Below are 12,881 nucleotides of genomic sequence, written 5' to 3'. Positions count from 1 at the left end.
ATGGTCTTGGCCACCATGCTGCAGCTCAGTTTTAGGGTCTTGGCAATCTTCTTATAGCCTAGGTCATCTTAATGTAGAGCAACAATTCTTTTTTTTTTCAGATCCTCAGATAGATAGTGCTTTGCCATGAGGCGTCATGTTGAACTTCCATTGACCAGTAAGAGTGAGAGCGATAACAAATTTAACACAGCTGCTCCCCATTCACACCTGAGACCTTGTAACAGTAACAAATCACATAACACCAGGGAGGGAAATGGCTAATTGGGCCCAATTTGGACATTTTCACATAGAGGTGTACTCACTTTAGACAATAATGGCTGTGTTGAGTTATTTTGAAGACACATCAAATTTTCACCGTTATACACACTGTACACTCACTACTTTACATTGTAGCAAAATGTAATTTCTTCAGTGTTGTCACATGAAAAGCTATAATAAAATATTTGCAAAAATGTGAAGGGTGTACTCACTTTTGTGAGATACTGTATATCCTAGGAATAAATGCCATCTTGGGCAAATGTTGGGTGGGATTTTCCATTGTGAGTGACTTTTCAGATAGATCTCCCCAGTGTTTGTCTGCTGCACATTGTCCCCAGTCACTTGCATAACAGGGATGAATGGCTTATGGGAACAGTTACCAAGGCTTATGGGAACATTACACTAAACATAAAAATCTTACAGACACTACATTCCTGAGGAATTACCTCATATCATAAATTAAATACATAAAAACTTAAAGCTGATCTCCATTGTTTCCTGTATCTTTAGAGTGAAACTTCGCCCAAAAGGGGACGTTCAGTTTTTCTGCCTCACCAGCCCCTCCCCCCGCCATTACTACTTTTGGACAGTTTTTTTCTTTGTGAACAATTAACCAGTTTTGACAGGTACTAGTCCCCACTTCTGGTCAGAATGCCGCGCTTGATCCACTGATAGTTCTCCTTCCCCACCCACAGCCTCCTGGGATATGTCACAGGTTCTAGAAGCCTTCAGGACCATTCATAAAGCGCAGCTCATGCATGCACTGTGGGGGCAGCTGGCTGTGAAGCCGCAGGGAGTCATATCTGGCTACCAGGCTGCAAGGAGTCAAATCTGACATAGGGACAGAAGACCAGAGAACTACTGGCTCAGGTGAGGACAGCAATGGATCAATGGACAGGTAGGTATTCTTTTTGTAAAAGCCAGCAGCTACAAATACTTTTAAATGTTTTGTTCCTAGGGTGAAGAACCGCTTTAAATAGTTCCTTTGGACCAAGCTGATCCAAACAAACTATTTACTTTACTAACAGTTGTAGCAGCTGTGTGTGCTGTATAAACTGTATATAGCTGAGGCTACATACAATAAACAGCGCTGTGTTACCTCAGGACAGAAACGTCCTGTCCCTCTCCTGGAACAAAATCGAGTTGGGCCAAGTGGCATTCAGCATTTCACAGGGAGTTTTGTATTCTATGAATAAATACAAAGCTTCCTCTAATTAACTGAGATGGAGCTCAACCAATCACAACTGCAACGATTATTGAGGTAAATAGTTAATTTTGACCAGCTTGGTCCAAATGAACTATTTAAAGTTAAACAAAACATGGAGATAATCTTTAAATTAACAGATATTAAAAACAAAGATGTGTATATCACAACAAAATTCTCACCCTCGTAGAAGCATATTGCAAGATATTACTTTTTAATTTTTGCATAAAGACCAAATTGTAGAATACGATAATAGAGTCATGCCTTCCATCTCGGATCAAAACATGTTTGAATGTCTGCAAAATTAAGCAAATTTAGTAATACAAATAAAACACTGCTTATATCCATTGACAGTCATCCATATTCTATTTTACATCTACTATTTGCAATGCAAAACATTTTGTTAGCTTATATAACTGGACTGAGATGTAAATGACTGTTTATATAGCAAATGCTAGTCTTCCATTCCTTCACTGGATTTCAAAGATAAAGTAATTAAATCTTATCTAGGGGTAATAAAGGTTTTACAGTGTTGGACAGTGCACTCATTTAACCTCATAGGCAGCCTGGCAACCCAAAATCTTTGAGAGTGATTGGTGTAGAAAAGTCTTGTTAGAATTTTAGTGGGCTACAACATACTGCTCGCAACACAGTGTTGTAATATCCAGTACACTTATTTTGGTCTCTATTACGAATATGGCATCAAAACAAAATAGAAATTTTGACATACCTGTAAGTTTCATATCTTGAGTACAGTACAGGATATAGGAGTGAATTCTAAGACCAAGGGTTCTATGCTGCTAGTTTAAAGTGATTGGACAACTACATAAACAAGAAAATCATTTACCTCTTGGTTTGTGTTTGTAAGCTGCTTGTATGCCGTAACAATAGTCTTGAATCGTAGATCAATGTTCTTTGCCTTACAAATGCCATACATAGAACACATCATGATCTACAAGGCAGAAGCAGAAATGAATAAGCCTGATAGCAGATAGAATTATAGCAAATTCTGATAAACTGAAAGACACCACATTAATGAAATGACTATGACCCTAGGGCCCAGCCATACAAGCATTGTTGGCCTGCATTGCCCAAGGCAATCCCAAAGCCAGAACAAAACAAGTTCACTAGCAATGGGACAACGGTACAATAGATACATCAGGGTCACATTAATAGTAACAACACTGTATGAGTATAGAGGAAAGCATTCAAAGTGAGCCATTATAAACATTTTGCCAAAATGAATATATTTTTTGGAGGGAGTAGATAACAAGGAACTTCAGCAATGGTATAAGTGAGCTGTAGAAGAGGCTGTTTATACTTGTATAATATTAAAAAAAAATTCCAGGGAAAGGGAGCGATATAGAGATAATTAAACCCATCCACTCACGCCCCATGCCACACTAGTGGCTCAACAACAATCGCTGCCAATAAAGGCTAGGAGATGGTCAATTGAGTGGGTGCATGCAATCCAGATGCATGAAACCTTCATAAATTTAAAAAGGTGCATCACAAAGGATGGTGGTCATTTTTGTTACCACAATGTCCGTTATATTTTGCAATACTTTTGCTAATTTAGAGGAGATGATTACCAGGCCTTTACAACTGTCTGCAAGAAGGAAACTAGTTTTCAGATATAGTTAAAGCTGCAATGGGATTATGTAGCAGAGCATCCCTTTATATAGGTTTCAATGCAAAATAGTTCGGATTGGGGTGCAAACCTGCTTTTTTTTTTCTTCTTTTGTGTGTATTTTGGAGTGTTTTCCCGCACATCATGCATGGGACAGCCTAATCACTTCAATGGGCTGCCCTACATACAACAAAAGCCACAAAACCTTTTTTTAGAATGGAGCATGGCGCATTATTTTCCCCATGCATTTTGGCATATTTGTAACACATTTTCTGCATGACCAAAAGTGGACCAAGGAAGGAAAATCGGCAAAGGCTCATTAATGCATGGGTGGAGCAAAGGCTAGCTCATGTAGCCCGATCCCATAGAAGAGCTACCGTTGCTCAAAATTGCTGAAAAATGTCACTTGTTCTGATAGAAAGGTGTCAGAACACACATTGCATCACAAATTTGATAGCAGTAGCCTCTTTCAGTAAGATAATGCGCCCTGCTACACCACAAAAAAGGTGCAAGAATGGTTTGAGAAATGCAACAACCGAGTTTGAGGTGTCGATTTGGCCTTCAAATTGCCCAGATCTCGTTCCAATTGAGCATCTATGGGATGTGCTGGAAAAACAAGCGTGATCCATAGAGGTGACCAGTCTAGGATACAGTACAGTGTCCTGTGACACAAGAAGGCCGGTGAGGAACAGAGATCATTGGGGAAAATGTTCAGTCTGAAATCTGGAAATATCACCCTCTGCACCTAATTGACCAAAGGCCCAATTATCTAGGAGTCCACAAAGATTCACCACCCATTAACACCAAGAAAGGCTTTTCGGAGGGTTTTGCAGGCTTTTTACTCCAAACAATGTGAGTAGCAGCAAGAGAACCAAGTTTAGGAGGTCTAGAGATCTCTATCTAATATATGTAGGGGAAGAAGACTTGGGCAACCTTTCTCTAGACTTCTTGTGCTGAGGCAAGAATGTGCTTTTGCCTCCAGTGATATCCTTAATAATGTCAAGGGCCACCCTGAAGAAATTTCTTCCCTTGAAGATGTGCCTTTAATGCAGTGGCTGCATTTCATGTGTGCTGACAAAAAGGCACACAGGAGACTAGCCATCACAACAGAAGCATAGGGCTCTCAACAACTGCACCTACCACTTCTTAGTAGAAGATCCACTACTGTATTGGAGAGATCCTGACCATTATGTTGTTGTTTACCAAATCAAAGTCACAGGCAAAAAAGGGTGAAGATCAGGACCTGCCAGTAAAAACTGTGATTTAAGGAGAGATTCCAACCTAAGGGATCCCACGTGGAAAGCTGGATTATAGGTCCACACATGCATATAAAACAAAAAAAATTCACATGTAAAAGGCCACAAACATTTTCGGTCCAATATATTTTAGAAACTATTGGATGCTGCTACAGCATAGCCCAAAGTGCCCAGGTCAGAATCTGATCTCAATGAATGCAGCTCAACCATTCAGTTGTCACTGACAGGAGGAAAAAACTCCAATGAATGGTATACAAAGTCTTTTTATCAATAAAATATATTTAAATTACATGGAACTACTGAAAATTGAATTAAGAACTCAGCTATGTGCCCATGAGGAGGGGGTTCTGAATAGATGTGTGTACTCTCCAACTCTTGGCCAGAGAGGAAAGTAAGGGAGCTGGGATCACAGACAGATACAGCTTCGCCGGAGGAAATCTGCACTGACACACACACACACACGAAGAAATTTCACTCTTGGAAATGTTGTTGCTTAGGGGAATGCGTTTCGGGAAAGCTTTTCCCCTTCATCAGATGCGGTAAGGCCTCAGGTACTCACAAAACCTAAACTGCAAAGTCGGGGTTTGGTAGGTCAGCGGTGGACAAATTCAGTATAAGCGGGCAGTAGGAATAGTTTGCAGATTAAAGTGCAACCTAGCTCATCACAATACAGGAGTAGCAGTGGGGGAATTCTTTCTAGACCCCAAAATGGTGGGGGGAGCACTGGAGTGTGCACACTGCACTGAGCAGTTGCCACCAGAGTTCGGTCCCTCAGCATTAATCACTTTTGTAGGTTAGGAGACGGTGGAACTAGAGATTTTAAAAAGTAGTCAGCAATCCGAACAAACAAGCTAGCTCCCAGTGCTCAAGCCAACTGGCCTACAACAGCTCTGGACGTAAAAAAAAAAAAAAATCACTCAATGGCTTTATCGTTACCAGAGCCAGGTCTGGAAAGCATTTTACACAGAACACAGTACCCAAATGTCACTTCCAAGCTAGTTCCCAAATGCCCTATCCAGTGGGGGAACAGTTGGGTTTCTCCAAAGGCCAAGCAGAGGGTATGCTTTACTAGATAGCTGCAATCAGAGACCAGCTCTAGCAGAAATGTAAAGAAAAAAATTCAATGAAGGAAGAAAAAAAAAAAAAAAAAAAAAGGATATCAAAAATAGGTTATACTTTTCTCAGCAGAACTGAACATCCATCCTCAGACTCTAGCAAAAAGCAGAGGCATCCTAGTGGTGGGAGGAGTACCCTATTTTTTGGTTTTGCAATGTCCATTTCTCCTGTAGGCAGCAGTATAAATCAAAGATGATAGACTCAGTGTGTATTTCAATGGTCAAGAAAGCAATAAAACATTTTAAACAAGATTTATTTATTAAGTTATAAGACAAAAATAAAGTAATGTGTAATGTGTGCACTGACAAATAACAAAAAAGTCAATGTTGGGTAATATATACAAAATTATGCCTATCTCCACAGGAATTTGTCTGCAAAAGTGGGAAATGATTACCTGGTCTAAGTGTCTGTCTCTCATCAGCTCATACTCATGCTGCAGAGTGTGCTGGAAAAGAGTCCAGATGATTTGCTCCAGCTCAGGGTGGTCAGATAACAGGCTGGAACATAAGCTGTTGAGCCTCAAGTATGCCAAGCGGTACACTAGATAGCAGAAAATAAGGCAGTTGGTCAACACCTAATACAATGTACAATACATCAAGACAACATTTATATGTCCTATAATTATATTACTTTCATATATCAACAGGTGTAGCAGCAGAGAAAACAGAAGATAAAGTCTATTATCACATAGCTGTGATAGCATTGGGCTGTGTGTGCTAGTAAAGAAGTATATAACAGCATCTGGAAGGGGGGCTAGGCATGACGCCAAGGATTTTTAAGTATAATCCTTTACTGCTCACGGGGGCACTAATCTCTACAATTACAATAACACACATTATAAAGGTAATCTGGGAGCCATGAAATTACCTTTCTATACCTACATACAAGTTATTAATACTTCTTTCTAAGGTTTTGAAACTGGAGCTCCAGCTAATTAGAGTGATTGGGATCTATGTACTGTCGGTGTCTATTCTTACTACTGTATCACTATGGTTGATAAATAAAGCACATGGAAGACATGCTTTCTTTCCCCACACACTCACACAGCTACAATGTGTGGAAAAGAAATGGATAAACATAGCGTCATTATATTCTGAAATTTATGCTTGTAGGAGCCTTGGGAAACCTGACAAAAATGTATAGCTTTGCTTTTAACAGATCACAGTGGGTTCATGTGGCCAGTTTCCATGCACTTAAAGTGTATATCATGCAAAAAAAAAAAAACACATGAGGTTGACATCTATAATACATGAATATTTCCCCATGCTTCATCCCTTCACAAAAAATACACACAGAATAGTCTTAAATACACTCCGCTCATGTTGTGGGCTGAAAACACACAGCTGTTTTGTGGACTAAGTGGTGTCAGCCATACCCATTTGTCTTTTGCTAAACTACTGAACCACTCCCAGATATTTAAAAAAAAGGCTAAACATTCTGCAGTTCAAAATAAAAACTAGGAAGGCTAAACTGCCTGAGATAACAGAGGCAATGTTCCTTGGGTGTCAATTATTTCTTTACTACTTGGCACATAACCTTCTACTTGGCTGAAGAACATCTGGTACGTCTGGGCGGCACAGTGGTGTAGTGGTTAGCACTCTCGCCTAGCAGTAAGAAGGGTCGCTGGTTCAAATCCCAACCACGACACTACCTGCCTGGAGTTTGCATGTTCTCCCTGTGCCTGCGTGGGTTTCCTCCGGGTACTCCGGTTTCCTCCCACAATCCAAAGACATGCAGGTAGGTTAATTGGCTTCTGTCCAAAATTGGCCCTAGTATATGAATGGGGACCTTGGATTGTGGGCGCCTTGAGGGTAGGGACCAATGTGAGTGTGCAATGTACAGGGATGGGGTCTATTGTAGACACTCACTCAGGTTGAACTGGATGGACCGGTGTCTTTATTCAACCTTACTAACTATGAAACTATGAAACTATGGTACCTCTTAAAACACTGGCTGCAAAATGATTCCATGTCAGTGTCTAGCTAGCAAACCCATTGTATGGGCAGATCATTCAAGGAACCAGCCAATGTGGGAAATCATATTTCCAACATGGCAGACTTCTTCCAGCTTTTTTTTTTTTTTTAAATCAGGTAAAGATTTATTGAGACATCGCAAATAGTTTTACAATCATACAGTAAAGTGGAGTTTACTGAGTGTTCATATTTAAGAAAACATACTAGTAGCCATACTAAAAGTAAAAATCACATCAAGAGTATTACCACCTGCTAGAGCCCTTCATAACAAGGGTCACTAGAACCACAGTGATCTTGAGGTAGAAGACAAGAAGCACTCCACCCCTTCTACCCCGATACCCATTATAGAAGGAATTCCCATACTTGAAGTACTAGGTTTCAAAGCAACAATCTGTCCAGTACTAAATCCACTGAGGCTAAACCAGGAGCGGCCATCCATTCCCAGTACTTTAATTATGCAGACTCTTTTCAGTAGAAACCACCCCCAAAAAAAAAACATAGTTCTCTCATTATATATATATATATATATATATATATATATATATATATATATATATATATATATATATATATATATATATATATATATATATAATTCATTAATGAAAAAGATATTGCCTCTCAGCTACAAGAGCTGGTAACGAACAAAAGACCTTTAAAAGTGACAATCCATATACCTTTTTTGTAAAACAATGACAGTGAGGTAGATCTCTGCTGAGGCTGTTGCGGAACAAGGCCCTGGCCATTTGTACTAGATGAGGTAGGTGCACTAGTGACAGCACTCTGTTGTGTTGTTCTTGAAGGTGACAAATAGCTGAAAATTACAGAACAGATATAAGTACATTTGGTGCATGTAACAAATGGTTTGCTTCAACACTTACTATTTGCATCATAAACTGGTTGTAAACCACAGACATGAAATATGAACAAAGAAAACCCCTCTATAGTGTGTACCTGTCTTAAATCGTATCATTTCTGTCAACTGCTTTGTTCCTGAGCTATCAGCATGACCCACTTCTGACAAGTTTTCCTTGCACCAAAAAAAGAAAATAAAAATCAGTGAATTCCAGCTGATTGACAGGCTCAGCTCTGTTCCTGTGTGCAATTGGGATGTGTCCCTTGCCTTCAATCAGCTCTCAGGGCTTTCCTCACTGAGCTCTAAAGTGCAACTTCAGCTCTCTGCCCCCTTTTTTGTGACAGCTTAGACAACCTTTATAAATTTGGGGCTTTGAACAACTGTAAAGATAAACAGGTATAACATATAGGAGAACAGTCACTTCATTGGATATATGTAATATGTAATGATTTACAACCACTGAGGCTGGGTTCAAACTATTGCGAATTGGATGCGGTTTCTCTACATCTAATTTGCAATAGCAGGAGATTTTGACCAGCTCTCTAGGGAGCCAGTTCACATATCTCCGCTGGGAATTTGCAAAGGACCCCTGTGTGTCTTTGTCTGTATTCAGCCAAAAATTTGGGCTGAAATTGGACTTGAAATGGTGAACAAGGATGCACCGGACCCCCTGGCACAAGCCGCATACGGCAATAGTGTGAGCCCTGCCTAAAGTAGAACTTAACCCAACCCCAAACATATGGATAACTGAAAAAAAATCAATCCTGCTTTGAGCCCACTGGTGTGCAGTAAGTTCTGCACTGAATGCTGCCTCTGCTGCGTGTGCAAACACCATTTTCTCATCTCCCATCCTCTTGACAAACCACCCAAACAAAATTGCTGTCAATATATGAAGACAAAATAAAAATAAAGTGCAGACCCTAGCACAGTGAAACCTATTAATATAGATCGATATTCACAGAAAGTACATTCACATTTAGATGAAATAAAACAATCACATCATTAAATGAAGGACCTGTTGTAGCCATATACTCCTCTGAATCTGTCAGGATCTCGCTCTCACATGAAGGCAATTACTCTGACAGATGAGATATATATATATATATATATATATACATACATACATATATATACATACATTAATATATATATCATACATATATACACACACACGTGGGAGTAACGTCATTGCAGCTCCAGGCAATCACAGCGCCGGAGCCGTGATATCCAGAAGCAAGCCCCGGGGCGACATGTCGTGCGGCCTGAGGGGGAGACAAGGATGGTGGTGGAGGAATTCATTCTCAGGTAAGTAATTCATAATGAGCTAGTATGCTATGTATACCTATGCATGCTATGCCTTTACTTCCTCTTTAACGTGACCTATAAACTGTACAACTCAGTTGAACAACAAACTGAAATCGTTTAGGTGGAGGGAAGTAGTAAGCAAAGAAATTTACAAATCGGATTCAGGTCTGGGCTCTGGCTGGGTCATTTCAAAACTTGAATCTTCCTCTGGTGAAGCCATTCCTTTGTTGATTTTGATGTACTGAATGCTTTGGGCGATTGTCATGCTGAAAGAGGAAGTTCCTCTTTATGTTTAGCTTTCTAGCAGAAGCCTGAAGGTTTTGTGCCAATATAGACTGGTATTTGGAACTGTTCATAATTCCCACTACCTTGACTGAGGCCCCTGTTTTAGCTGCCACCACCATGCTTCACTGTGGGCATGGTCTTCTTTTGGTGATGCTCAGTGTTGTTTTTGCGCCAAACATATTTTTTTGGAATTATGGCCAAAAAGTTCAACCTTGGTTTCATCAGACCATAACACATTTTCTCACATGCTTTTGGGAGATTTCAGATGTGTTTTTGCAAAATTTAGCCGGGCTTGCGTGTTTTCCTTCGTAAGCAAAAGCTTCCATCTTGCTATTCTACCTCATAGCACAGACATATGAAGAATACGGGAGATTGTTGTCACAAGTACCACACAGCCAGTATTTGCCAGATATTCCTGCAGCTCTTTTAATGTTGCTGTAGGCCTCTTTGCAGCCTCCCTGACCAGTTTTCATCTTGTCCTTTCATCAATTTTGGAGGGACGTCCAGTTCTTGGTAATGCACTATTTGTGCCTTATTTTATCCACTTGTGAAGGACTGTCTTCACTGTGTTCCATGGTATAGCTAATGCCTTGGAAATTCTTTTGTGCCCTTCTCCTGACTAAGTGCCCAGTAGGCAAGTGGTTAAAAGGTATCAAACACCCCTCCTGCCCAGACTAATTTTCAGTTTTCGGTGCTCTCACACTTTGAATGACAATTACTCAGTCATGTAACACTGTACCCAAATTAATTTTTTGTCCTTTTTTTCATACAAATAGAGCTTTCATTTGGTGGTATTTGATCACCTCTGGGTTTATTATTTTTTGCGCTATAAATGAAAAAAGACCGAAAATTTGGAAAAAAAAACATTTTTCTTTGTTTCTGTGATACAATTTTGCAAATTATAAAAAAAAATTCATGAATTTCGGCCACAATTTATACTGCTACATATCCTTGGTAAAAATAACCCAAATTAGTGGATATTATTTGGTCTTTGGGAAAGTTAGAGTCTACAAGCTGTGGTGCAAATCATAAAAATCATTGATCACATCTGATGTACTGGTGGCCTATCTCATTTCTTGCGACCCGAACAAGTCAGGAAAGTACAAATACCCCCCAAATGACCCCTTTTTGGAAAGTAGACATTTCAAGTTATTTAGTAAGCAGCATATTGAGGTTTTTGGTGTTGTCATTTTTTCCCACAATTCTTTGCAAAATGAAGATTTTTTTTTTTAAAAATTTCCCACAAAATTGTCAATGTAATAGGTTATTTCTCTCACATGGCATGTGTATACCACAAATAATTCCCCAAAATACATTCCGCTACTCTTCCTGAGTATTACGATACGACATATGTGGGACTTTTTCACAGCCTGGCCACTTAGAGAGGCCCAACATGCAGCGAGCGCCGTCGTGTGTTCTAGGAGCATAAATTACACATCTAACTTGTTGACTACCTATTAAACTTTTGAAGGCCCTGGAGCACCAGGACAATGACATGTGACACTGACATGGCACTGATGGCAGATGGCACTGAAGGCACATGACACCGATGACAGATGGGCACTGATGACACGTGACACTGACTGGTTGCACCGATACGTGGCACTGATGACACGTGACACCGACAGGTGGCACTGGGGATAGGTAGTACTGGGGACAGATGACACTGATAGGTGGCACTGGGGACAGGTGGCACAGGGGGGCATGTGTGTGTGTTTTACTGTGTGTGTGTTTTACTCTGTGTGGCAGATTCCACACAGGAACTTTAATTCCAAAAAAGTTGGGACGCTGTGTAAAAATCTACATAAAAACAGAATGCAATGATTTGCAAATCTCATAAACCCATATTTTATTCACAATAGAAATCATAAGTGTTTAAACTGAGAAAACGTACTGGAAAAAAAAAAAAGGTAATTTTAACCACCTCAATGCAGGGCACTTATACCCCCTTCCTGCCAAGGCCATTTTTCAGCTTCCAGCGCTGTCACACTTGGCATGACAATTGCGTGGTCATGCTACACTGTAACCATGTGAAATAGTTATAATTTTCTTTACACAAATAGAGCTTTCTTTGGGTGGTATTTAATCACTCCTGGGATTTTTAATAAAAAAAAAAAAAAAAAAGCCCCAAAAATTTGAAAAAAAAAAGGAAATAAGTAATTGCCTGACAGACTCCATGGCAGCAACGTGTGGGAGTCCCGCCTCCATTACCCTATAGGACACTACTCCCATAAATCTTTGCTCCCTGCCCCTGTTCTTTTTTTGTCCTCCTCCGAAGGACCCAGAGGTGGTCTTTCTACCTGAAGATCTGTCATTCCCACGATCGAGGTGGGTCGATCTGCGACTCTGGGTCTGGAAAGTCACATTACTCCGTTAAGCCCTAGCTATTAGCATGGTATGGAGTGGGGAGTGGAAGAGGTGCTGAAAAGAAGCCCGTGTCCTGGCCACTGGCAGGCAGGCTGTGCACAGGTCAGATAGCCAGCTACTAGTAGGTGACCTGGTGGCTGGTTCTTCCTGCATTCCAGACGCCGTTTCACTTCCGGTTTGCGTTCTAGGCCATACTGCACATGCACGAGTGCGGTATGAGATCAAGGCTTGGTTTCGCGCATGCGCGACAGCGGCAAAATGACGCTATTTGCGCATGCATGTGGTGACATCACAGGGGCGCACCATTTAAACTGGGGAATTAGCCTGCAAGCCTTGGGAATGCTTGCGGGCTATTGCGGTGACTTCCCCCTGCCCCTGTGTTGCAACTACTGGTAAGTGTCATTCTGTAACAGGCGAGTTATCCCTTCCCTGTCCCTTGCACGAATACCTTTGTCATTTTTTCAGCGCATATGGATATCGCTAAGGACATGGATTCTCTGCCGCCTGTCTGTGGCCAGCCCTCTCATAAAAAGGTATGTTGGAATGTTGTCCTTTCCACCTGAAGGGTCCGGTGATTAGGGGTGTGTGTATCTGGTCTGTTATCCTTTTTTCCTGATGTCTTGTTTCTTGT

At 40.6% G+C, this 12,881-nt stretch overlaps 1 protein-coding gene across 2 annotated transcripts in view; it reads right to left on the bottom strand.

Moving 5' to 3' along the window:
* Positions 1–12,881, bottom strand: part of RB1 (RB transcriptional corepressor 1) — a 307,484-nt gene that overhangs the window by 33,271 nt on the left and 261,332 nt on the right. For both annotated transcript variants that reach the window (XM_077483264.1, XM_077483265.1), the window contains exons 19-22: positions 8,115–8,251; positions 5,859–6,004; positions 2,310–2,414; positions 1,645–1,758 (exon numbers count right to left, since the gene is read on the bottom strand). In XM_077483264.1, coding sequence (XP_077339390.1) covers positions 1,645–1,758; positions 2,310–2,414; positions 5,859–6,004; positions 8,115–8,251 — 502 coding nt within the window. The remainder of the gene's footprint in view (positions 1–1,644; positions 1,759–2,309; positions 2,415–5,858; positions 6,005–8,114; positions 8,252–12,881) is intronic.

The sequence above is a fragment of the Lithobates pipiens genome, unplaced genomic scaffold (genome assembly GCF_037356315.1).
Source record: "Lithobates pipiens isolate NorthernLeopardFrog02 unplaced genomic scaffold, aLitPip1_a1.2 Scaffold_16, whole genome shotgun sequence".
Taxonomy (NCBI): domain Eukaryota; kingdom Metazoa; phylum Chordata; class Amphibia; order Anura; family Ranidae; genus Lithobates; species Lithobates pipiens.
Note: the sequence above shows the minus strand (reverse complement) of the source record. Positions and strands in the feature narration are given on the sequence as shown.